Source organism: Scardinius erythrophthalmus (genome assembly GCF_964197995.2).
Source record: "Scardinius erythrophthalmus genome assembly, chromosome: 21".
NCBI classification, from domain to species: domain Eukaryota; kingdom Metazoa; phylum Chordata; class Actinopteri; order Cypriniformes; family Leuciscidae; genus Scardinius; species Scardinius erythrophthalmus.
The window spans coordinates 27,595,035-27,622,393 of NC_138241.1; the positions used below are offsets into that span (position 1 = coordinate 27,595,035).

The 27,359-nt window shown below is 37.0% G+C and overlaps 2 protein-coding genes across 3 annotated transcripts; one reads left to right on the top strand and one right to left on the bottom strand.

Annotated features, from left to right (window-relative positions):
- adss2 (adenylosuccinate synthase 2) lies at positions 1-14,728 on the bottom strand (the record flags this gene model as incomplete). Its single annotated transcript, XM_081350387.1, has 13 exons — positions 1-1,384; positions 3,557-3,706; positions 3,783-3,880; positions 3,976-4,100; positions 5,471-5,625; positions 5,906-6,032; positions 6,204-6,285; positions 6,500-6,607; positions 7,303-7,369; positions 8,772-8,822; positions 8,910-8,978; positions 9,948-10,050; positions 14,534-14,728. The coding sequence occupies 13 exons, from the start codon at positions 14,726-14,728 to the stop codon at positions 1,332-1,334; spliced, it is 1,383 nt and encodes a 460-aa protein (XP_081206513.1). The 3' UTR covers positions 1-1,331.
- On the top strand, positions 14,116-26,924 carry desi2 (desumoylating isopeptidase 2). Of its 2 annotated transcripts, XM_081350388.1 has the most exons (9): positions 14,116-14,985; positions 17,134-17,187; positions 17,354-18,277; positions 18,351-18,431; positions 18,766-18,813; positions 23,070-23,142; positions 25,005-25,098; positions 25,202-25,343; positions 25,430-26,472. In XM_081350388.1, exons 3-9 carry the CDS (start codon positions 18,269-18,271, stop codon positions 25,670-25,672), a joined length of 690 nt encoding a protein of 229 aa, XP_081206514.1. In that variant the 5' UTR covers positions 14,116-14,985; positions 17,134-17,187; positions 17,354-18,268; the 3' UTR covers positions 25,673-26,472. The 2 variants fall into 2 exon arrangements, with proteins under 2 accessions (XP_081206514.1, XP_081206515.1); XM_081350389.1 differs by lacking the exons at positions 14,116-14,985; positions 17,134-17,187; positions 17,354-18,277; positions 18,351-18,431; positions 18,766-18,813 and adding an exon at positions 19,553-20,118 and having other exon boundaries at positions 25,430-26,924.
- The last annotated feature ends 435 nt before the right edge of the window (positions 26,925-27,359 follow it).

The following is a 27,359-nucleotide window of genomic DNA, read 5'->3' on the forward strand; positions in this document are numbered from 1 at the left end:
TTAACAGGTTATATCATTTATTCAGCAGCTGTGAGCAACAGAAGAAAAAAAAGTTATCATTCTGGGTTATTTACAAAGGCTCTTTTATCACAGCATTCATTTATCCATTAAGATACTACTTTGGATGCATGTACACTTTTGGCAAATGGCAATGACACTAATGCCCTCGAAAAGCTAAAATATTGAATCAATTAAAATCCATAAAAGCTCAATCAGAGTAGTTTTCAAGTTTCATTGTTCATCTGTATTAACAAGGCACACTTTATTCTCTATTGTTTATTGGAAGGTGGAGTACTGAAGGTGAGACGAAACAGAATAAAGAAGCAACTCTGGGTTTATGAAACAACCCAGTCGTATTTAACAGACAAGCCCTAGTGACTCTTACATTCGACTGTTTGGGACGCCTCTAACATTCAAAGGTTTATAGATAAATGTACTACTGGAGGTCAGAAAACCAGATGACCTCCTGCAGCAGCTAGCAACCATAGAAGAAGTTTAATCATCAGTGCGTTTTACTGGCTAAACAATTGTACGTCCTGAGGTGGCGTCTATAAATGTCTATGCTTTGACAATATATACTGAAAGGCATCAGTATCCTGATATCTCAGTACTGATAATTAAAGTGGCTTTAATATGCCTGTGGCATAAAGTTGTACAGTTGAACAATAAACATCTGAGGACTGTGCAAACGTTTACATACATTCAATGGAATCAAGAGCCTAGCCTGTATAACTGTATATCCCTAAACTCTTGCATGTTTCTGTATCTTGAGGCACATTATTACTATTTTTTGGAGCAAATTAAAACCGATTCAAATTCGAAAACGTCTCAATAAGACCTTTCACTTCTACTGCTTCTACATATTTCTGAATTGTGAAATCACTTTTATGCATCTGGTAAAGAACCATTTAAACTGTCTTTAAAAACTGTATGTTTAAATGAAGTTGACTAGAACAAGTCAATCACACAGTTCATTTAAAGCAAGGACAAAATGTGGTAATACACATCGCATAACCATTTTTGTATGATAAAAGAAACGAAAACTTTAAACATGTTTAAGAACTTGTTTTAAAAATGTATATCTAACAACTTCTGATCCCTGACTGTTTTAAGTAGTAGCACATGTACAGCGTATGAACTTAAGATGGAGATACTGAGCTTACAAGGGTTAAAAATACCAGAGAACAGATGAGAAACAGTTACATGATGCCAAAATCTTGGGAAATATTCTATTTAAACGGGCTGTAAGGCAACTTCCCGTCTCTTCCGGCACCGAGTCCCCGAGTCCAGAGCATAATCCGGCCAGTGCTACATGCAGGCCAAGCAGCCTCTTAAAAGAGCTGGATCATTGATTCCCTTGACTTCCCAACACCAATCCACTTCACTACAGAAAACATGGAGGAAGTCATTTGGATTACTGCAGTAAAACAACCCAATTGCATTGTCCACATTCATACTTTACAGTACGTTTACATGACAACAATGTGCTAAAAATGGAAAGGTTTTTCCTTTCCTTTTTTGAAAAGTTTCATTTTGTTGTTTTGGTTGTCAAGTACTCACACATACCTATAGACTGAGCACGTAATGCGCATGACGTCATCGTTTTCACACATTCACGTTTTTGTACTTTACACGAAACACGATAACGGTATAGTTTTCAAAAACATGCACTTTGAAACACATTTTCAGAAGTTTGCGTTTTCAGGCCCCACGTATAATGGCCAAAAAGCACACAAAAAAAGTTGCAAACTGTCGTGTAAACTTTCCTAGATCCCTTTTTTTTAATACTTTGGTCACTTTTTTAAAACTCTTCTCACAGAGAGCATAACAGCAGTCTATGTGAGCTAAACTGTAGATTATTTATCACTGCTTTGGCACAAAATGCTTTCAAATTGCATGATTTGTTTCACAATTACATTGAACCACCAGCAAAACTACAGTCCAATTTGCACGTTTACATACTCTTTTCCAAACAGTTAAACTCAAGTTTGAAACCTAACATAATACAAAACTGAATAAAGGCCCTTTCACACTGGACGCGATTTTGACGCACGAATAATTTGCACGATGGTTTTATTTTTTGATCAGCTGTTTGTGTAATGAGTGCTTCCACACAGAACGAATTTTTTTCGCTTCGATGCCGATTTTTTTTTTACTTTTGCGGCGACAGAAAAGGCTTCAGCCTATCATATACTACAAGGACAACGATTTGAAAGACAATGTGTGGCGTAGCATTGCCAACTCGGTTATCTCGACTTTGAGTATGTTCGCACACGAACTATTCGCTTTTTCGTTACGCATCCGGTGTGAAAGGGCCTTAAGACAAAAATTTGCTACATTTCTATAGTAATACCATACTGAAATATATTCCAAATCTATATTCCAAATTGGCACAGATACTGTATACATTTTGTGTTGTTGTGGTGTTGATTCACATTTTACAAAAGAAAACTTTCTGAACTGAATGGAATCAACACTGAAGTGACTTCAGCAGAATAATGACACTATTGTCTTCTGTGGAGCTGCTTTACAGCAGAATTAAATTAGTCTCATATTTCATAAAATTTGCATCAGTGATCATTATTTTCCTATTTATCATGTGAAGCTGCTTTGAAACAATCTGTTTTGTATAAGCACTATATATAATGGTGACTTGACTTGTTGACAGTGTTTTAGGGCGTTTTCACACCTGTTGATCATTTACTTTGTTCGGAAACAGGGATTAAAATTGTTATAATGTTACAATTTCTTAGTTCGGTTTGCTTTCACAAGGCAACATAACATTAGTTAATATGAGTCAAGTATGAGTAAACTCTCCTCTCACTGGTCACATTTACGTTCCAGGATTCGGCTCATCGCGGTCAACAGTCAGGATGGATAGACAACAGATCTGATTGTGGCTTTCTTTTTAGCTGTCATTATTTTACTTTATCATTTTTAGCAAGAATCAAGGCTTCGTCTGTATTTTTATGTGTTTTGGACAGTTGTTCTGAAATATGTTCGTCGACCAAATTTCAATAAGTCATTTCACATCATCTTTGCTCCAAGTTAAACCACGATTCATTTTGATAGGCATTAGAAAAACAAACATTGCTGCTTTTCATGCAACATCTATCCCATCATGTATTGTGATACAGCCTGGTTCTTTGGTCTGTTGGGTCGGATTGCTTTCTCACCACAAGCGAACCGCTCCAGAGTTCGTTTGCAATCACGCCGAGACCGCCTTGCTCAGGAGATCTCGGACCGATTATTTTTGGTGCGGATCCGAGCGCGATTGCTATGTTAACATATACCTAAACGAACCAAACAACGCACCATGTTCCGAAAAAATGCTCCGAATGAGCCAGGTGTGAAAACGCCCTTAGATCAGGGAATGTGTTTGTTGCGTGACAATCTTTGCTAGAGTTATGGAAAAATGACTTGATTTGAGACACTGTACATCAAGTGTTTTGGTAGTTTTAGTGCATTCTGAATGTGTAAGTAACTGCAGTGCCAAGCTGAACTTTTAAAAAAGTGACTTCTGAGAAATGTGTCCTAGCGATGGTAAAAGTCTTACCAGGCACACACAACTGATCTTCGATGTAGCAGACATATTTTTTTGCATTTTCTGGAAGCTCATCAAAGGTCCGGACAGCAGACGTGTCTGTATTCCAGCCTGGCAGAGTCTCATACTGGACTTCAACCTTCTGTAGCACTTCTTGGTTTGCTGGGGAAAATGTATGATATTTAACTACACTAGATTTGATCAAATCTGTATGTGATGTGAAAAATGTGCTGCTTACCTGGAAAATGTGGGATGGTTTCACCATCTAATTTGTATGCCACACAAACGTTGATCTCAGGAAGCACATCTAAGATGTCTAGTTTGGTGAGAGCTATGCTAGAGGGGCATACAGAGAGATGCATATAAGAAAACTGTATTTTATAGAACACAAATAAAAACTAAAAACAAAGGAGACATCACTGAACACTCACGCTGTGAAGCCATTAATCATGTGGGCATATTTGATAAGCACCAGATCCAGCCAACCACATCTCCTTTTGCGACCTGTGGTCACGCCCACTTCCTTGCCTCTCGTCTGTAAGAGCTCTCCAGTTTCCTACGAACAAGTACAGGATGACTAAAGTGCAACATTTCATTATTTTGTGTATTTGTGTGTACAGATATCTGAAAACGTATAATAAAGAAGTTAAACAGTCAAGCTTTTAAAAGGTTTTATTTTATTTTATTAACTAATATTAACTAGCAATGAGCAATACATTTTTTTTAACAGTATTTATTTATCTTTGTTAACATTAATTAATAAAAATACAACTGTTCATTGATAGTTCGTGTTAGCTTAGGTCCATTAAATAATATTAATAGATACAATTTGATTTTAATAATGTATTAGTAAATGTTGAAATTAAAATGAATTATGTTTAAAATGGTGTTACCATTTTAATAATTTTGTCATTTCAATTTCATATTTAGTTTTTAGGGTGACCCTGTAACATTCTTTTCAGTGACTACAGAAGAAAAATGTATTTAAAGTAATATTTATTAATGTGCACTGTCTCTGCTAAATACACAAAAAGCTATATGCAAAAATAATAAAATGTTAAAATGCTAAATTGATCTATTGTATTGACAGAATTATTTGACAGTTTGAATTATGAAGTCTAAAAAACTGTTGGCAGCTCAGCTAAAAAAAGCTCAATGGCAGCTAAAATGATTTGCAATGCAAAATAAGTACATTGTACCCAACAGTTATAGACAAGACACACAATATAAAGTCGTATATTTCATTAGAGAGAAAGAGTAACTAAAAACAAGACCATTTCGACTTTTCCATGTCTATCCCATGGCTTTATGATTTTATTAATTTCCATTGTAGAATCCTAATATTTCTGGGTTTTCCATGACCTTATGAACCCTGCTATTATTTATAAGCACATATTAAGTCATTGTAATGAAATGTAATAAGAAACAGGATATCATAAATGTCAGTCACACTTTAGTTTGGGGAACACATTCATTATTAACTACGACTTTTGCCTCAATGAACCACTAATTTACTGCTTAATAGTTAGTAAGTTAGTTGTTGTAGTGGTTAAGTTTAGGTATGAAGTAGGTTAAAGAGATGGAGAATATGGTCATGCAGAATAATGCATTAATATGTGCTTTATAAGTACTAATAAACAGCCAATATGCAAGCTAAAAAGCAACTAATTTATAGCGAGAATTGGTCCCCAAACCAAAGTGTTACCTAAATGTCTCATTCATAATATATTCATTGTCATGTGTAGCGTTATAGATTACTGACTGCTGTTCCTCCGGACTCATTATTCCTGTTTAAAACTTTAAAACAATAATTGTGCTCGAGTAAAGTCATAAAAACACTCATAACACTTGAATGCAAGGGAATATGAACAGTAGTGAGAGCTCATTAAGTATCCAAACACTGCAAGAAATAAAAGAGCTGCTTACGTTGCTCAGTTCAGTAGGGAAAGCCCCAATCCCAACTCTCGTGGTGTAGGCTTTGACTACTCCATAGACTTCACCAACGTTCTGGGGTGGCATGCCCAGACCCGTACACACCCCTCCCACAGTGCAGTTTGAGGAAGTCACGAAAGGATATGTCCCTAAAAAAAGAGCATCACATCAACGCTGTGTGTCAGTGAAATAAGGTAACACTTTATTTCGATGGTCCACTTTAGACATTCTACTAACTATAAGTAACTTTACAACTACATGTCAACTAGATCTCATCAGAGTATTAGTAGACTGTCTGCTTAACATCTGCTAACACTTTATTTTGAAGCTCTGCCAACAGACATTCAACTGACAATAAGTGACTTTGCAACTACTTGTTGCATAATCTTACGTTACACATGGCTGTGTTTCGGTGTAACCATTACTCACCAAAGTCAATGTCCAGCAAGGCAGCATTGGCACCTTCCACCAGGATTTTTTTTGGAGGTCCATGTAGCGCCTCATACATGAAGAAGACTCCATCTCTCACCATGTGCTTTATCCTATCTACATACGTCTGGAAAAAAAGTCAATGTCAGAAAGAGTGTCATAACCAATATGATACTGATATGTTGTGCATCTCTACCTCCTTTACAATAATCTGAACTCTTAACTCGTATCCTATAAGTCCTATAAAAACTTAACCAACAACAGTATTAACTGGTGTGAACTGGACTAAACTTCTCACCTTGAGTTTCGCAAGTTCCCCATCCACATCGATCTCCAGTGAAGGGTACATAGACTTATACTGCGAGGCCAAATTTTTAAATCTGTGAAAAGAGACATGAGACTGCTCAGTTTACACAGTAATAGGCTAGTAGCGTGATCAGTTGCTCTTCCATTGTTTCTGGCATGGATTAAGAACTGGATTAAGTGTTTTTACAGTGGGTGAGTTACAGTTTAACACCGTCTATGGAATGTGACATGAATGGGTAAAACAGTTGAGTTGTCAAGTTCAGTTGACAGGTAAGCACACACCCATACCTCTCTGAGAAATCATTAAAGTCAGCCAGAAGGTCACATATCCTCAGGCCACTGCGAGCCGCTTTTGCTGAATACACGGGGCCGATTCCCTTCTTAGTTGTTCCCAAACTAGATGGTGAAACAAAAACAAGGTGAGACTCATGAGTGATATTCATGTGCATTAGATAGATAAGACTGTCTTTCCATGTTGGGTGTATGTGTATGCTTTAAAACAGGGGTCTGCGACCTTTTCAGGGACCCCTAAGTAGATAGAGACACAGAGCAGGGACACTCTGTTACATTCAAGGTTTCTGCAGGTTTTATGAAGGTAAATTTAAGCCATTTTAAGACCATGATAAAAAGACTTTATTCAAGATAAAGTTTTCAACATTGATAATAATAAGAAATGTTTCTTGAGCAGAAAATCAGCACATTAGAATGATTTATGAAGGATCGTGTGATACTGAAAACAGGAGAAAATCCACATTAACTAACATCACATTGATATAAATGTGCCAGATTTAGCCAATATTATATTTAATATTAAATATTAGATGGTATTAAGATTGAAAAATATTTTAAGACATAATTATTTATAATTACATATAATTGATTTCACATAAAAAAAAAACATAGGAACGTCTCATTTGTCCGTTATAAAACAAATGCAAAAATACATATAAACCAGTCAGCTACTAACATCAACCAGAGGAGTTAGAAAAGCCTCAACTACATCTCTCAAAGCAGTTTTTCTTTTGTTATGAACTCTTGTCATAACATGTTGCTAGCGTGTTGTATGCGTGTGCATAAAGCAGGGTTTTTACTTTTTGCCAGCTTGCTGTTGCCTCTCCTGTTCCTGGACTCCATCCACAGCTTGATGGAAATCAAACACTAGAGGCAGGAGAGTGTATACATTACAGTGAGACAGAGCACTACTGTGCTGGAACTCATCTCTCGGAGCTCTGAACCCAACATGCCAAAGCAGGTCACCATAACAACACTTGTGTTGACTACAATGGATCCCAGTGTCCTTTCATTATAATGGCTCCTGCTGAGAATCTTGAATTACAACAATACACTAAAGGCATAATAATTCAAACACACCATTAATTTAACTGGATATGCTATTCTATTAAGTTTTAAAGGACTCTTTGATTATGTGACATTTGAGAGCGGTATCTGCCCAATTTAAATCCCCCAAACTATAAACAAAATAACAAACACAAAAAAGCAGGAGAGTAAAAATGTATTGAAGAATCAAATAAAATTTCAACGCATTAATTAGAGAATTTTAGATAGCTAGCCAGATTTGCAGTTCCTGAAGGAAATGCCAGTGTTTGCAAAGGCATCAAAAGAACGATGTTAAAGATTTGGGTTTAGCTTTAGGCTTTCGTTACATCCTGTATACATTTTTTTCTTTCAGAAATTTTTCACAGTGCAGAGTGTGTTATAAATGGTTTGTATATGTTAAGAAGACGATATGCAAATATTATGACAATCTCATGGACATCAGTTACACTTTGAATGTGGAGATAAACGGTGGCTTTCAAAATGTAATCTTAAATTTCTTGATCAAGTACAACGTTTTTGTTGTTTAAAATCCAAAACCCCCAATGTACTTCATGTACATAAACGCATTCATTTGGCTTAAGTTACCTACACTACCATTCAAACGTTTGTGATCATTCAGATTGATCTTTTCTATTCATCAAAGTACACTCTCAGAAGAAAAGGTACAAAAGATGTCACTGAGGCACATTTGAAATAGAAAACCGTTATTTTAAATTGCAATCAATTTCACAATATTACAGTTTTCACTGTATTTTGAGCAAATAAATGCAGCCAGTGAACATAAGTATGGCGCCCCTAAAGGAACATGGTGGTGGTGTGGGGGGGGGATTTCTCGCAAATGTTTGCGTTTCCCAGAGAAAAGCAAAAGATTTTGTGAGGGAACCCAAAGTTTCTTGGGGGAATGCAAGAGCATTGTAATTTTTTTAATCTCATATAGTTTCCATCACCATGTCCCTTTAGGGGCTCTGTACACAAGAGACTTCTTTCAAAAAACAAACTTTTGAATGATAGTGCAAGTGTATTCAGCACATATTTAAAAATAACTATGAATACAAAATAATCAAATCATATTCTGACCAAACTGCATGATCACATTATTTAGTAATGACACTGTAATCAAATCAAATTGTTTACGACCCTACAAAGCCACATTTTGCCTGTAGCTCTGAATGTAATTCAGGGATCTGATAGTGTTTATATATCATGGGAGCCATCAACCTACCGATGTGTGCACGATCAGAGATGATGAGCCTTTTCTCCCAGCCTTCCAGACCTGCAAGCAAAATCACTGTTAGACTCCTATCAGAACTCACTGAAACTCAAATATAAAGCACAAGGGCCCAAACAGATAAACACAAACCTTTTCCTTTCCGCAAATTCTTCTCGGCCTCCTCGAAGAGGCCCGGCAGGTGAATGACTACACCATTACCTGTAATCAAATGAGCAGCTGTCAGTCACACGGCCATATATCAAGGCTTTCACACTACACTTAACCCTGAGTTAACTGCATCTTTACCCTGGGAAAAAGGCCAATTTTAACCCTGGAGTGTTAAATAATGTGGTGCTAGAATGTTACAGTGAGTTGTTTAGCAACAGACAACTTACCTCATTAATATTCATGCACAGAAACTTGTTTCTTGTGTCACGCTGTGTTCAGTTTCAGTGGCAACAATTCCACAGATGGACATGCAATTATTGTCCAATGAACATGATTAACTTTGTATATATGCAAATAAGAACATTAACCCTTACAAAGGTGGAACAAGTTTACCTGTCGAATTAGTGTTTTAAAAAATTAATGTTCAGCCTAGATTTCATTAGCCACTACAATTGTTACCAAATTCAATTATTGTTGTAATGTTACTCTCTTGGTTTTGTTATTACACTGTATAACATAGAAAATTTATTTTATAAAACATTCGCAGGCTTTAAAATTGTACAGTGTGAAATCTGGAAACCTGGAACAAAAGGGTTAAGAATTACCCTGGATCTAAAAAGCCCAAATGTGTCATTTCAGGAGTTGGAATGGACAGGAAAGGTAGGAATACTGGCAAGAAATATTAAACCTGTACAAGCTGAGTCTGCTTGCATTAAGTGGTAAAGTGCTTTGTACAAGGAACATCAAGCATTTCCTATAGATCATACTAATATACAGTGCTGACATATGAATCAGAAGGCCAGAACACAATAGTGGCCATTAGCTAAATTGGATCTTTGCAAATAAACTGCATTGAATGCACTCAGCTATATTAGTCTGGATAAGCTGGCCAGCATCCAGACACACTAAGAGGAGAGGGTGGCATCCTCAAAGTAAGGACCACCAATACAGATCTTTATGCTGTATAGGTTGCATACAAGCCACTCTACACAAAAAGAGGGGCTCATTTGACATACTCACCAATGAAGGCAGTGACCTTAGGGTTGATAATCCCACTGGGTAGAAGGTGGAAATCATATTCCACTGAATCGACCACAACCGTGTGTCCTGCATTGTTGCCCCCCTACAGGAGAGAAGAACACAAAGACTTTTCAATCCTTGAGAAGAAATAATACAAATTTGGGATAGTTCACCCCTAAAATGTAAGTTCTGTCATCATTTAGTACCCTCATGTCATTCCAGAACATCTTGACTTTATTTCTTCTGAAATTTTTTGTTCCACAAAAGAAAGAAAGCTTTTGGTTGAACTATCAATATAGTTAACCTCAAGCATTATATGGTATGGTACAGACATGCTTAGACAAGCAGTTGTAAAATGGAAAATTTGAAGCATGTAAACACTGATTTTGGTTGTTGGGTGTGGATTTAATGTGAGAATACTGTAGCTCTACTGCTCCATTAGACAACATACAAGAAGGAATTCAGACGCACACATTCCAGTCATTCACTTCCAGTTCTGCAGAGTTTCAATTGTTTAATTTTTATTTATTTGAATTGTCATTACTAGATTCCATCCTTGTTGAACTTGACACATGACTAAAGAGCAGGGAAACCACAGATTACAGAGCACACTTGGTACGCCAACTGCTGTAACCATCCTTAAGAATCATCAAGAGTCCTCACATTTGTCGGTTTTCAACATGGCGTCAATCAGCTCATGTCTGAGGGAGTTCCCACAAAGTGTGCTCCATAAATCAGTCTTTAATCCAGCAAGGAACAGTGCAGAGCTATTTCCGGACAGGTCTCATTTGACCAGTTAAGTAGTGCATGTGTGTGGATGCCTCTCCTTTTCAGATCCATTTACGATGTTCTCAAACCCATGGTGACCAAAAGCGTTGCTTGCTGTAGCATTACTATTATGGACTCCTATTACAAGGTTGCTTTTAAACTTTACAAGTTTAAACTTCTAAAGCACAGATTGAACCAATACATCATATTGTTATTTGCAGCATGCAGACACTTTAGAAACTTTAGAAGCATTGGATTCATGTAATGAATGTGGTGCTTCTGTAAGCAAAATCATAGCATAGTACTAAAGGATTAATCTGTTCTATATTGTAAAAAGTGTAATAAACAGGTTTAACAGTTTTTTATGCAATTAAAGTGAACAAACATTCATAATCCATTTTGTTTTCATAATTTCCAAGTGGAATATCATTACATGAGGAAAGAACATGAAGGCCGGGATTTGACTCCATTGGGAAGAGAATGGATTGTGAAAACTGACCCCTATACAGTTTGGTAACGTCAGCAAATAGAATTGGATTTTTTTCTTTGGAATATTCTGCACAATTGCTACAACCAGTGCACGTTGTATAAAGATAATAAATAAGATCAATTCTGATTTCATGTTGACTTTAAAGCAAATTTTGTATCCATACTTCACCGTATTATAAGATGTGGCTTGTAGGGAAAATATTTACAGTAGAGTTTGTTTCAGAGAAAACTCAGAATAGCTGAGTCAATAAACATGGAAAATTACTTTCATATGATGTTTGTCACATTTGCTCTCATGACTGTCTCTGGGGTTTTAGGCTGTGTTGGATGTGTTCCAAACCTAGCAGACTAAAAGTGGCTAGAATGAGTGATCTGCTCCAATGTCTGTTTAAAGAGGAACAAGGGGTTGAGTGAGTAATACCAAAAACTAGTCTGATTGAATATGGTTTTGTGTGTTGACTCTGGTGAGATTATAATGTTGCGTTCTATCTGGCTTGGTATGTTTTGAGTTGGAGTATACAGGGAGTAGGCCTATTGTATGATTACATTTTTATCAGTTGATTCATTTCTGGTTGTTCAAACAAGAAAAATCATCAAGGACGATGTAAAAAAAAAAGTATTTGGGGCCTAATAGATTAACAATAGGTTTAAATCGGCAGCATAATTATCAGCAGGCTGCATACTTGGACTCGCTGATAAAAACAGCTGCACATTACACAGTTAACATGCTTGACCACCACAACACTCACTGCAGTCAAGAGATCTCCACAGAGACTGAATTATCAAGGATTCAGACATGCCTGTGATTTATGTTTAAAATAAGTTAAGACTCTGAAGTTAAAACAATAAGTGGCCGATATATTGTCTGAAACAAATTGTGTCAATTACAGAGTCAATACAGCAAATCTTATCGATATATCTTATCTGTCAGAGCAACAGATGGCCGTTCATTCTCGTCAGACTTGGTCTTACAGTGGCAGATCAAGAAAGAAATGTAATACCAAAAGTGTAGCTTGACTAAATGATATTCATAAACACTTCTATAGACAGTTATATGCCTAGCTCACAAAGATTTCAGTACATTCCTGTATAACAGGCTGGGCTAAAGATAGCGTCTGGTTGCGGCATCATAGATCTGTAATTCATTATACTGAAAGAGTTATAAAACAGTGACCATTTCAAAACTAAAACATTTAACAAGCCCACATGCCTGGAAAACCATAAATAAGAGAGCCACAAAAAACAACTTGATTTGTTTTTCCCAATATTGAACTTATAAAGCAGATTTAACCACTCAAACTAGGCTTACATGAAAAGAGTTTAATCTGCAAATAAAATGGATATCACAAAAAGAGGAACAGCATGCAATGGCTGTTCAGAATGCCTCATATTTGATCCTCTAGTTTCTGGACCGACATATCAAACTGGTGTGACACGGAACAGCATGATGGCCTTTCTTTCACTGCATCTGCCCGTAAGGAAAACCAGTCAGACTGCTGAGTGCAGTGTTTTTATAAAAAGACGAACACTATCTGATTTCTGTTCCATCCGTTTGCACAGCACACACATGACGGTTTGCACAGTGCGCCATGGAGTGACTTATTTAATGCAGTCACAACCTTGGCAGAATACTAACTTCTTAGGAGAGAATCCTTGCAATGTGAGCCTGTTATCAATTCCAAGCATAGCGACAGGGGGGGGGGGGGGGGGGGGGGGGGGGCGTAAAGTGGCCTGCTACCAAAGTGCAGTAGTGTGTTCTCAAGCATAACACATAACACAACACAACCACTGGAGCAAGCATACCACAACAATTTGCCCAGTTGTCCCTAAAAGTCCTTTCTTCAAAAATCTAATTTTTTTAAATCAACTAGTACATAAAAAAGAAAAGAAAAAAAGAAAAAAGAAAATCAAATAATAGAACAGATGTATACGTGAGAGTGTGTGTGTGTGTGCGTGTGTGTATATCTGGTTAAGTGAGAGCACAGCAGTGTACAAATTTCATAAGGCTATTATAGTGACACCTGTTTCTTTCTGACGTGCAATGGGAGATATGTTGACACATGATGGAGCAATATGCTATGTAAACTTTACTTTATTACCTGAACCAACTGCTTAACAACAGATATGTATTTTTAATTAATGGAAACAACCATTTTAAAATTCTCTAATATTACCATGTTTTTCATGACCATGGGAACCTTGTATTAAGAGGTCACTGTTTCTTGAGTGGTGAGAAGTTGAGGTATATTGAGTAATATGGGTCAACAACACCATCAGATGGCCAAAAACACTTGTCAAGTGTTTTTACAAACTAAAAATACAGAGATGAAAGCTATAAAAGTATTAGCAAAGCAAAGGTCTACTGTTACATTTTTTTTTTTTTTTTTACCTCAGACTTCCCTCTCTAAACAAAGAAATGTTTCCTTCAAATGTGTATAGGCTATTATAGGCAATAATGAAGTGTTGAGTTCTGGGAACAGGTGGTTGATTGATGTTATATTTTGTATAAAATATAAACCCAATTTAATTGTTACTTTTAAACACAAATCTATTCTAATGATTGGAAGTATGAATGTTGCTAAAGGCAGTAAAGTTGTAGAACATCATGTCTGAAGAATTAGTGAGCTGAAACATTTATAACACGAGACAACTGCAGAAAATCAAATAGCTGGAGGTTAATGTTGAATAATTATTACTTTAATTATTAACAATTACAACATCTGGTTTGACTGTAATACTCATATATACCACACATTCGAACGTCATAGACTTCAAAGGAGTCCTGCGCTCATGTGAACAACAGAGTCTGTGTTTACATCTGTACAACACCCCGGATAAACTAATATGTACTAAATAACATCTAGTAAGATTTCAGGCCTCCAATTAGCAGACAGCGCTTCGATATCACATTATTCAGTCAAGGTGACATTAGCAAACACCCTACATAGTGCACTGCTAGCGTAGCTAAAACAGTACGCAGGAAGCGCTGCATTTTATTTTTATTTCACGTCGCTCGCGTGCAGACAGACAGCGTAGTCGATAACAATGGAAGCGCGCTGTAATTTTTATTTCCGCTATAATAAAACAGCAGCTAACTGCTTCACAAGAATTGGCCAGCAAACAAGTCCTATAATCACATGCTACACGGACACTCACAGCACTTAACATTCATTTCACTGCTACACAGGCTGCTCACTGATGCCATGAATATTTCCGTACACGCTTGTTGATGATGGACGTTACACAGCGCATCACAACTACACAACCCACCGGAGATATACTCGCATATTCAGAGTGAGTAAGTTACTGAGTAGTGTTCATAAACTAACCTGGCATCTGCAGACCATGTCAGCGTCCTGAGCCAGCAGGTCCACCACCTTTCCTTTCCCTTCATCGCCCCACTGCGCTCCGAGCACCACGGTCACTCTGTTGCCCACACTTGGGCTCGTCACCCGGCTCGTCCTGTCCTCGTCGTGGGATCCTTCGTCCTGTGACTGTGCGACTGCTTTCCCGCTGTCTGACATGACTGTATACCCTCTGCTCTCCCTGCAGCTCCGCAATGCTCCTCCAACACACGAACAGTAGCGCACCTGAGCGAGACACCGAGGGCGGAGCAGTGAGCACCGCTTGCGTAGTACCAGCGTCTCCACGAAGTGATTCTCACTGCAGAGCCAAATGACGTCCAGTCCCCCCTCTCTGGACGTCCACCGATCTAGTCCAGCTCCACCTCTGTGGATCTAATGGGTGGAGGGATCGAGTTATGGCAAAAACACTTGCTCAGGTATTAACCAGCTCGTTTTCTTTCATTTTTTAATTACATTACAAAATACTTTAGAAAAATATTTGCAAAAAAATAAATAATAATAATTCCCCCCATGTCCATATGAAATGCATCTGAAAATGGCTCCCAGGTGAGACTTTTACTTTAAAGGGGACATATCATGCTATATCCACTTTTTTAGCCCTTAAATGCATTTTGTTGTATATTTGGAGTGTTTAGAAGTACAGAAAAGTTGAAATTATGCTCTTCAGGTGCTTCGTTGATATCTTTATATTCTGTTTTGGCCTTATTTTTCAACCTGTTCCAATTTTTCTGTTATCTATGACGTTTTGTGAACTATTACGTCACAGTATTTGCAGCGGAACTGCCAAATAAGGACATTGACTTCCAGCCCAACACTTCGAGCAATCCGCCATTTTTATTTCTCGCTGCAATTTTGTAGTCCAAGCCAAAAGATGCAGAAGTTACGAGAGGGTAAGTTAAAATGTTGGGTTGTTGGATGTAGTAACCCACACGCTTCATTACACCGCCTAATGTAGATGAACTGCCGCGCCTGTGACAGGCATGTTTAACTGAAAGAAGGAGCAGAGAGAGAGAGAGACCTGGTCGTGCGCACGCAATCTCTCTTCGGAGCCAGGCGAAAATGTAAACAAGACACCGTCTCCAAACTAGACGCTGTCTTGCTGTCTCTCCCTCGCACATATTAATCAAAAGAAATCGACACGGTGGTAAAAGGTCGGAAGACCAAAGTTTCATGTGTAAATACAGTAACACACCATTCCGATACATTCATATGAAGACGTTGTTCTGCAGGTTCGTCGTCTTCATTTTCATCTCGCTCCGGCTCCGACTCTGGCTCGAACATGTAAGGCTGGCTGGACAAGTCTTCTGTTGTTGACATTTTGTTAATAACGTGTGAATAAAAAGTTTCTGTGCCGCTAGATAATCGTATCTCTGCTATCAAACTACAAAAATGGCCGAACGGGGTGGAGTTGAACCGAGTGTCACCTCTGCATCCTGGAGAGGGGGCGGGGTATGAAGTGTCTCAATTGTATTTAAAGAGACCGCACCAAAACGAGTTGCTCTCAAACGCACATCAGAAAAGGGGTAGAAAAGGGGCCTGTGGAGCTATAATAATGAGGAATTCAGACCCAAGCATTGCAGTTCCGCTTTATATAGACTACAAATGTATGATTTATATGTAAAAAGGAACGATTTAAAAGCATGATATGTCTCCTTTAATAAGTAATCTTGCCCTGCGTCCCTGTGTGCATACAATCCACCCTATCTGCCCTAAATAGTATTGACAATTACTAATGTCACATACTATTTAGGATGGATAGTATGCACATTGGGACGCATGCACGGTTGCATGCAAATTGCATTGTTTCCTGTCAAGATCGTGGTTTATGATGCTGTTCTGTGTGCTGTAGGCTGTCAGAATATGGATAATTGATCTAGAAATCAACAACAACACTGCAATGATTTTCTCTGTCTGTAGTAAGATCAAGTCTTCTTAAAAAACCTATGCAACATTTTGGTAATATATAGGTTGTTTTGAGCTCCTTTGTATTTTAACAGTAGGCTATACAGGGTTTTTAATGTCTTTAAATGCTATATGATTGTAAAGGGACAACTTTCTTCAAATGTATTTTATATATACATGTGTAATATATTTGTTTTATGTAATTTTAACGCACGTTGTTTGATTTGTTGTAATACTGGTGCATGTTTGAAAACGTTTTTTAGAAATGCATTTTACCCTTTTTTTCTGGTATCTTTTACAAATCGAATGTGAAAGACATTCTCTAACTAGTTTTACTTTTTTTCTGAAAACATTTTAAATTGACTTTTTGTTTTTAACATTTTTTATTTTTTTTTAAATGATGTATGTGAAGGAAAAAACTCTCTCTAAATTTGTTTTTTACATTTCTGGATTTGAGGAATTTTTATGAGGGTCATCAATCAATCATTTTGACACATGGTGCCCTATACTCACTCTAGAGCGGTTTAATGGAAAGGTTCTTCACCATAGATGCCAACAAAGTACTTTTATTAAGTCTAGGATAAGAAAGTGAGACACTTCTTGTTTATTTAGTTTACCATGAAGGTAAAAACATGAATGTAACCAGTGACTATGTTTTGCAGATCACAGAAATGACCCATTTTGAGAGTGTGCACCATCTGGATACTACAAACAAGGTCTGGACAAGAAGGGTCTTTTAGAAAAGCCAGTCTTTATGAGCTGTGTTTAAAATTGCATTTAGGGAGTGAGTTGTTTGTGATGCTCATATTAGCCAAGTATTTAAAAAAAAATATTTTACTGGTATTACACTGTCATATTTATTGAGAGTATCTTTTCTTTCAGACCTTTAGCATTTATGAGGATGCCAGACTACAGAGAAAGGACTAACAACACTGATCTGTTGTGAGTGCTTTAAATGGCATATCAATGAAAGATTCTTGTAGCCTACAGACAAATTCAACCGTATCAAGGCATCCAGGTCATCCAGCTCAAAATCAAGTGGTATAGTCTCTACAGTGCTGCTTCCAACCAAGATTGGTAATTCATGCAATTCACTAAAAAGTCAGGTAAGTTGTTTGGCTACTGGTGTGGTTGGTGATGATTCTCCCTTTTCTTATTTGTAAAAACATATGTGAAAATTTTGATAAGAAAACTATATACTACAGCATATTGTATATAGATTTCCAAGTTTATTGTGGGCTGCCCACCGAAGTGTTGTCTGATGTAACAATATAATTTAGAAATCATATCCTATAATCATGTAGTACTTAATCATTTTCTCAATGTATCGTTTGCAGGTTTGTGCTTAATAATCCATCAAAGGATCTGGTGAGAATCTGTCCTATCGGCCTGTGTATTTTTTAGATACTGATGCTGTAATTTTATCAGCATTTGAGATAAATATGCGAAGCACCGTGTTGTTTTTGTCATGGAGTTACGTAACATATTTTTGAAAACAACAACTACAAAGCAACTGTGTTTCTATAAAAAACAAGATCCGTTTTTCTCCCAGTGAAATACATGTGAGGTAACTGATGATAGTCATGAGTTCTTTTAAAGTCGCACTAGAAACAATTAGCAATATGAGCCACACATACAATGTTTTGAGGAAGAAGATTGTTATATTGTGGATGTACTGTCCAACTGTTTTTATATTTTTATTTTCTTTAGATATGATGGAGACAAATCTGTGCGCAGTGTTGATGCAAATTTATAGTGCAAGAGAACTTTAATCGAAAAGACTACTTCAATGCAACCATGCGTCAGGTAATATGCATCAGATGTGTGTGTGTTTGGCAGCGTGTTGTTGTAGAAACAAAACCTTCCTTTGGCTCTGTAGGGAGCCTGCTTTCATGAGGCCCAAACATGGAAATCTATGCTAGTTGATGAGAAGCGTCATGAAGAGGCCTGGGGATCACATGTAGGTGCAGTTTTATCTCAGTTTAGTTTTCAGAACATGACTTTATCTCAGGCGATATGAGCAGTCATGTGGTTTATTAGCAATGAAAGAAAATGGAATGTATTTCATGTCTCTCTGAAAAACTGGGTAACCTTGACCAAGCTTATGAAATTATGAATAGGAGTTACAAGAATTATGTTACTTATTAATATTAATAAGTCATACAGAAGCTGATTTTGGGATACTAATAATTCGTAGATAGTTTTCAGTTTAATATTTGTAGTTGATTATCTTGACCACTTGATGGCAGAAACTTGATGTGCTCTGTGTTTTTTTTGTGTGTTTTTTTACTCAGCTTTTACGATCTTCATTGCTGTATTTGCAGTCCAAACGGAATCAGAATGTAAGCTATTAATTTCTCCTGTTATTCCTGAAAATAACAGATATTTAATAATCAATAAAACTATCTGCTTTCTTCACATGTGTGATCAAACTTGTCTTTATGGTTTTGATCCAGGCCTGTATTTTACTCATCATACTTTGCTCCATCTTCTACAGATATGTCTTCTACATTAGTAACTACAATAGTTCATGAGTGTGTGTATGTAGTTCAGATACTGTCACTTTACTACCAATGGGCCTAGTTTCACTAAACACAAGCAGAATTACATTTTCGGTCATCTCCTGTAACTACTTTATTCATTAAACACAAGCAGAACGAATTATCTTATACCAAACCGTTCATGTAAATTGTTTGATTAAATTAAATGTGGCCCTTTGTTAAAATTATTAAATCACACAACCAACTTAATGTTTGTTTATGTTCTCAGATTCAAAACAGACATTGGCTACTTATTATAACCATTAAGGCCTAATTTGCATAATGTATTGAGCTTTTATAATCAAGTGTTAATTGTGATTCTCATTCCTTCCCCAAACACAAAGCACATAGCATATAGGCTATAGTTTTTCTCTATTCCACAAAAAAAAAAAAAAAAAAAATCAGTAAATATTTATTAGTAAAATGTTGACATATATTTGGTTTTAACATTGTAAGAGTGTGTATCGATACGATAGATGAATGTAATGATGTGTGGAGGGTGTTTTGTTCTATAAAAGCATCAGAGTGGCAGTAATGCACTGCTGTGAGGTTGGGCAGCATCATCAGGCACGCGCATTCAGTTCACCCGCACTATCATCAGACACATAAAACGGGGGAGGCTGCTCACATCGCGGGTGCTAAACGTCTTCCTTTTTTTTCAGAAGTGCATCTGCTTTCATTTCCGTTCACTGTTAATATCACTTCGTCGTCTGAATGGCTGAGACTTCACGAATATTTTTATCTTTTGTGTGCCGTTCGTTTTTGCCTCCGCTGGTCAAGAAGCTAAATGGCAGTTAGCCTAGCAACGTCGCTACTCCCTGTAGCTGGACTAAATAGAAGTGGCCTAAAAATTCAATCAATGAAAACCCCTTTCAGGACCAGCTCTTAGATGTCTCTAAACTGTTTTAATACTGCAAAAGTCAAGAGGACGCAGCAGCGGTGCTTACAAGGGGAAAAACATAATTCCGGGTGCTAAGAAATAGTGAAAAGAAAAAACGGAGGAGGACCGCAGCAGCAGCTGGTCGGCAGCTAAAGTGAAAGAAAAACACATAACGTTACACACCTGTGATGGCAAACGAGCCGGTTATTCTGAACGTTTATGATATGGTAGGTGCCTTTAAAACACATACTGATAACTCGCTCCTGTGACAGAGGTGTCTAGTATTGGCATTACTTCAACACATGTAACGTTAATGGCTGTGTCCTAAAACAAAGCGAGCTGCCTACATAGGCAGTATTTTGGACACGTTTGAACGCGTACTGTAGTCAGCTTACTAGGGTTTGAGGCACAGCCATGTCAGCATGCCTTGAGATAAAATTTTAATGTGTGCACAATTTTATTGGCAGCTTATTGGATGATGATCCATCCTTTATTTCCTTAAACAATATTTAAGTCTAACCACATCTCTGCAGTAAAGGTCATCAATTGTATCAGCTGTAGAATTGTATACGACAAAGCTGCGACCCAGTTAATTCAACTGTCATTTGAATCCACCTGTGTGATCTGAGACAGCTGTTGAGAAGCCAGTGCCATGAGACACTGTATGAGAGCTTCTGGACTCTAAATCAGACTATACATAACACTAAAGTCAAAATTGCGAGTAACATTTATTTTATAGTCCAGTAATAAATAACTAATTCATATCAAGTAACTTGCGTTTCAGAACGTTTCAAATATCTTACAAGCGTCAAGCTTTGCGTGTCAACAAGCACGGAACAGGCTAAATTCCGGACTGGAATATCGTATATAAGAGGAGAAGAGCGAAAGGGAGATCTTTGCTCAAAGCGTTCTGTGATCACTCGAGGAGAACTCCACTTCAAGTTTTCCATTCCCCGCCCGAGTTTCAGAGCGAGACACCGAGCGGAAATACTCAAACAGTCCGTTACAGAAGTACATATCCCAGTCATGTTCTCCATGGGGGAATTAATTTGTAACGGTAAATTATTAACCGTTAAAGATAGACCTACTGTGAGCTACGAGGTTGTTAAACGATGGTATGTTTTTGTTGAAGCCATCAGTCCACATTATTTCAACAACTTTTTAAAATCATGTTCAACGGTGATTTTTTTCACAATTTTTTTTTTATCTATCTTATAATATTTTACATAATGTAAAGTAAACCACTTTATGTAGCAATTAAAATAGTCACTTTGTGTTGTGGAAGGCCTATTATTCATATACTACATTATAACACATTAATTTTACCCCAAATGCATTGTGGGCAGAAAGGAGACTATAAAATATTGACTCGTAATATTGACCGTACCTTCTAAGTGTCATTGATCTCGCTCCATTTAAAGATTAGTCTTTCTCATGTGTCTCATTGACCCCTTGAGACAGGGTCATGGAAATGTATACTTTCCTTAGGCCTCCTCACTTATGTTGGGCTATTTTAAGATTCTGTTCTCACATAAAGATTAAGACCAGAAATTTGAGCTGCCCCAGGATTTTTTGAAGTTGTCAAGTAATTGTAATTTGGATGGGAATCGCTTTACAAGCTGTTAACTTAAGCGTATAAACAATGTAGGAGATTTATACAGCCCATGTAGCTAGAGATGGGTGCTAATGTTTTTGACAGACTAGTGGCCTGTGATATCTAATATGTAGTTTGTAATTTCGGGGCCAATTCATTATAAATGTTAAAGTATCATAAACCCATGATCCCTTAGACATTGCATGACTATAAGGTTTTTTTTATTGAAATGAAAAGTCCCCTTACACCAGTTCCCATAGAAAAATTATCAGTGTGAGATCTACCACATAGTTCAAGTTTGAGCTTGTAGATTTTATTTTCTAATCCCATCTCTATTGGCATGGGAGTACTCTCGCTGAAAATCACACTTAGAAGCTAGTTGCTGATCACAGAGAGACTAATCCCCAGTTTTGTGATGAAGGATATGTATAATAGGCTTTGACGTAATTGAGGCCATGGGGATAAGTATCTTATTTCACAACACTGAATGAGGTGGAGTTGGAGAACTGTCTAGTTGCTTAATTTTTCTCATCCCTTACACTTATTTATTTTTTCTTATCATTTTAAATTGTTTCAACAAAACAAATCATTTTACACTGTGCCAAAATCCTTAGTGTATATTATGGAGCAGTATGCATCTTGGCTACTTTTAGGTATATGCATGAATGTATTACAAGTATAGGCTAGATCATTTACTGCTGCACACTTAATGCTGAAAAGCTTGGTCATCTTATTTTCTGGTGACACATAATCAATTGGGAGCAGCTGTCAGGTACTTCCTTGCAACTTACAACTTAACTGACTTGTTAATGGGATGGATCTGGGTGTAAAGGTTTGTCAAGTGCTCAGTCACTTTGCCTGTCTGTACATATCCACACATTACTCTGCAATGAATGTTTGCTCATTTTGAATGCAGCAATCGTTTTGAAATCAGCATACTTTAATGGTTGCACAGCAGTTCATAATGGATTAGTATAGTAATTGTAGAGATAATGTGCATAAGTACACCATTAATTTAATTTGGTCCAAATATAGGCTATATTGTGAATTTTTTGTGAGATTTTTATAGCTGTCTCATGTATATTCACTTCAAATATTTGGACTACCCACAGAAAATTAAAAAAAGATGAACAGGTTTTCACATAATTTTAACGCTCGTTCAGTTCTACACATCCCCCGTCCCTTGTGTGTTTATTCAATATTTTGAATATATTTTTGATGTTTATAGCTAGCTCTTGAATAAACACTTCATATATTTGGGCCATAAATTTTAAAAAGATGAACAGATTTCCACAGAATTGTAACGCTTATTTAGTTCCACAAATCCCCCATCCCTTTTGTGTTTATTCAATATTTTGGTTTAATAGTGCTTTAAGATGCCTTAAGAATATGGTAGGACTGTACACTTGAATGTCCATCATTTAGAATGGTTTATTATGGAAATCGAGAATCTATTTTATTGAGTATATAAAGACACATTTTTACATTCTTTTCAGATTTAACATTGCAAATCATTCCAGTTGTCCTTGAAAAACATTTACCATTTGGCAGTATGTCACTCAGACTTGTTATGTTTCCTTATAGTACTGGATCAATGAATTCACTACCTCTCTGGGAATTGGAGTCTTTCACTCAGGAATTGAGATCTATGGCAGAGGTAAGGCTCACGATATGACTCAGACACAAATGAGTCAAGCTACTCAAAAGTCCAGTTAATCAGAAGTCTTGCATCATGACTTCTACAAAGAAAGAAGGGGGTGTCTAAACATGACTAAACCTCACATCATAGATGATATGTTGATGCAACAGGAAAAGACCTTGACATCTTGTATGGCTTCTGCCTCCAAAGGCTTCCAGTTCATTCAGAAGAAAAGTTGTTTTATTTGACATTTATTTTGCATTGGCATTCTTGAATATTTTCTGTGTGATCAAAATGACAAATAAGAGCCCACAGCCTTACAGGTTATGTTTCAAACTAAGGACACAAACTAAGGTGTTTTTAGCAGATGTTCATTGCACTACCAATACAAGATACTAATCAACAGAGTTTGCTATTCGACTTTAACCCCAATTAGACAGATAAATATCTGACCTATAGCACATTAACATAGCAGGCATCTAAATTGCAATGTGTATGTAAAACTATTACTATTAAAAAACTATTAAAATACATTTTCATTAATTAAAATATAATGTATGTATTAGATTGTTAAATCTTAAACTGAATTAAAAATGTTTCCTTTGCAACTCACTGAAATAAAATAGTAATAAATTGACAAAAACAAAATTGGTTAGTGCAAGTTACTGAGTAGGAGCCTACAGTCAGACTAATTTCCCCATTAAAAAAAAAAAAAAACTTACAAGGGAACAAAACATAAAAGAAAAAAAAGCATAACAAACCTATTGGACCTTTTAGGCCAAAGTAGGGGTGGGCCAAAATCTTATTTCACCATTTTATTTAAATATTTTTCTTTGTTCTTAAAAATAAGTACGAGGATGCAAACTACTAAAAGGACAAATACAATACATGTAAAAATACAAATGAAATAAACAGTGCTTAAACATTTTCAGGAACAATAGGTCTATTTTATAGCAGCATTCAAGTTATTAATTTAATTATCCAAATTAAAAAAATAAACAACGCTGCATAGTCTTCACTGTATGAATTAAATATTCACTAATTTTTATTAAAGCTAATTTAATTTAATTTATTTAGTCAAGAGCAGTGAGTTAAAGTCCCTGTGAACTGGAAGTTGCAAACGACTTTTCTCCGGTGTTGTGACGTATTTCCAAGTGAACCGGAATATTGAACAGAGGGCAGGGTTTTCCTTTAGCGCTCCTCCTCTACATCTGTGCTCATAGCAGACTAATGGTTGGAGGGGAGTGGTTAAGCGTTTTCAACCCAAGCCGTCAAACTGACGTCATCAGAAAAGGAACGCCATTTCAGACCGGAAGTAACTTTTCAGATTTTGAATAAAGATTACCACGGCAAACAATTTTTTTCTGTGTATTAACTTGCACGGGTTAATTGTTCACCACAAGACTAGTAATATGCGCAAACAAAATAAATAGGATCAATTTTGATTTCATGTTTTCCTTTGTTGTTTGATTAACATTGACACAGACATCAGCAGGTTTATTGGGCTGCTGTCACTTTAAGACAGAATGTATAGATCACTTAAGATACAGTATAGCTGACTTGTATGTGAATTATTTTGACATAACCTTGTATGTATTTGACAGAGACAACAAGACAGAGAAAAAGAACTTGGTCCAGTACTCATGTGCTGTGACAGCTGGCTTCCTGTTTGCACGCTTTGGGTGTGTGCGCTTCTGAAACCCGTATATCAGAACAGTGTGCATGGAAAATGATTTGGCAAGGCTTTAATGCTTGCAAATCATAAAATGTGCACTGTAGCACAATACTTACGATCTCTTTGTAAAGGCAGATCGTGAAGACATTTTAATGGTTTAAAAGTCGTATCGCACACCCCTAACTCGTACTTTCTTGTGTTGCAGAGTTTGCCTATGGAGGACATCCCTATCCTTTTTCAGGTATATTTGAGATAACACCTGGTGAAGCCACAGAGCTCGGAGAGACATTCAAATTCAAGTGAGTCAGAATATTTATCTCCACAGCGATCAGACCGAAAGGATATGTTTTTAAAAACATCTTCCTCTCTCACACCCTCTTAACTTTCTACTTGCTTTCTCAGAGAGGCCATTGTTTTAGGGAGCACAGACTTCGCAGAAGAGGATGTGGAGAGAATTGTGGAGGAAATGGGGAAGGAATATAAGGGGAATGCCTACCACCTCATGCACAAGAACTGCAATCACTTTTCCTCAGCACTATCAGAGGTAAGATGAGGGAAGTAGATACATTAATCTAGTTGCTGCCATAAAGAGCCAAAAATCTCACCATATCCTCCTCATGTCTGCCCCAGATCCTCTGTGGTCGAGAAATCCCACGCTGGGTGAACCGACTGGCCTACTTCAGCTCTTGTGTGCCCTTCCTTCAGAGCTGTCTGCCAAAGGAGTGGTTGACGCCGGCGGCACTGCAGTCCAGTGTTAGTCAGGAGCTCCAGGGAGAGCTGGAGGAGGCCGAGGATGCTGCGGCTTCTGCCTCAACGCCTTCCTGCGCCGTGGCACCCGCTCCCAGGCCTACCCGACACCAACCGCGCCGATGAACCCCGCTGCCTTGACTGACAGGCCACCTCTGGTTAGAGCTGGATCACAGCTTCTGCTGCCAATAGATCCCTCGCCCCTTCTCCTGAGAGACTAGCAATCCACCAGCGGACTGGATGAAGCCCACCTTCTGATTTGTTTCATTACGCTCAAGTGACCGTTACGGGCCTGGAAACTATCAATCTTGTTTACTGTAAAACTTTCCATGGGTTCGACAGTGTTTTAAATTTTTTTGGCCTTTTATGTTTTGTTTAAAAAAAACTCAGGATTTAAATACAATGGCTCTTTTCAATCACAATTTTTTTTTTTACATTTTTTCTTTTTTTTTTATGCTTTTCTTACGCTGGAGATGCTCGCAAGCCTTTTCCCCCTTATTCCAAAAGAAAGCGCCTAGTCCGAGACCTTTTTTATGGAGAACATTTGTTTACAGATTTCTTGTGTTCCAATCCGTATATGATTGTGTTGTTGTGTGCGGATTACAAAAGCCAAATCTCCTCACTTTTGTAATGACTCCCACACTTTGGTGACTGTGCCTGAAGATTTTTACCGTTACATGCTCCGAGAGCTCTGCACTCTTTCTCTACCGGTTCGGTTTTAGTGGCAGACTTAATATCCTATGAGTCCTTCCTCAGATGTTTTACACCTTTTTAGTTTTTAGAGTCTTCTATGTACTTGGGACAACATTTGTATTCCATTTTATGAATATTAAAGAAAGTATACAAGTTCTCGAACAAGAGTTCATTTTGACAATTCAATGGTAACATGCAAGAATGTTGTTAAATATATATGATAATTCACCTTTTATTCATAATTCACATTATTTACATAACTCTCATTTAGTTTGAAATCCATATGATTTTCTTTCATTAATCAAACATAAAAAGAGATGTGAAAGGTTACTAGTGTCCAATACTGACAAGCGCCATTAAAGTGGTCCATACAACTCGTGCACTATATTCTTAGTCATCTGGAGCTATAAGAGATAGCTTAGATTTGTGTGAGGAACAGACTGAAATTTAAGTCATTATTCACTAAAAAATCTTGCTTGACAGCCATGAGCACCATAGAATAAAATATTAGTTATGAGGGTGAGTAAATGGGGGGAGAACAATATTTTTTGGGGGGTGAACTGTTCTTTAAATATCTAAACGGGTTATTACAGTGCACTAAATTACTGTATATCATCAATATTTTACACATTACAGCTAAAGGGCATTCAGTAGCACATCTGTGTCATAAAACATTTATTTCACCCTTTGTGTCAAGTCGAATATTTTTCAAATGAGTGAACCTGTAAGTAGAACTCAAGAGTTACCAATATCAATTAAGTTTATTATAATGGCAAATTTGAACAATTTTAGCTGTTTGCTTTGTCTTCTTATGCAGTCTTTTTGGCATAACATTGAACATCTTTCTGGCATTGAATCATCGTAAAAGGATAGTTCAAACAAAAATGAAAATTCTGTCATAATTTACTCACCCTCATGTTGTTTCAAACCTGTATGACTTTCTTAAGTAGACCATAAAAGAAGATATTATGAAGAATGTTTTGTTGACCATTGACTATCATTGCATGGACAAAAAAACACAGACATTTCTCAAAATATCTCCTTTTGTGTCCCACAGAAGAAAGTAAGGTTTGAAAAAACATGAGAGTAAGTAAATTATGACAGAATATTCATTTTTGGG

Excerpts from the sequence above, each read along its gene's own strand:
- desi2 (XM_081350388.1), top strand. Across the intron at positions 18,432-18,765 it reads AAGAGGCCTGGGGATCACAT|CTTTTACGATCTTCATTGCT; the intron begins GTAGGTGCAGTT and ends TTTTTTACTCAG. Across the intron at positions 23,143-25,004 it reads AATTGAGATCTATGGCAGAG|AGTTTGCCTATGGAGGACAT; the intron begins GTAAGGCTCACG and ends CTTGTGTTGCAG.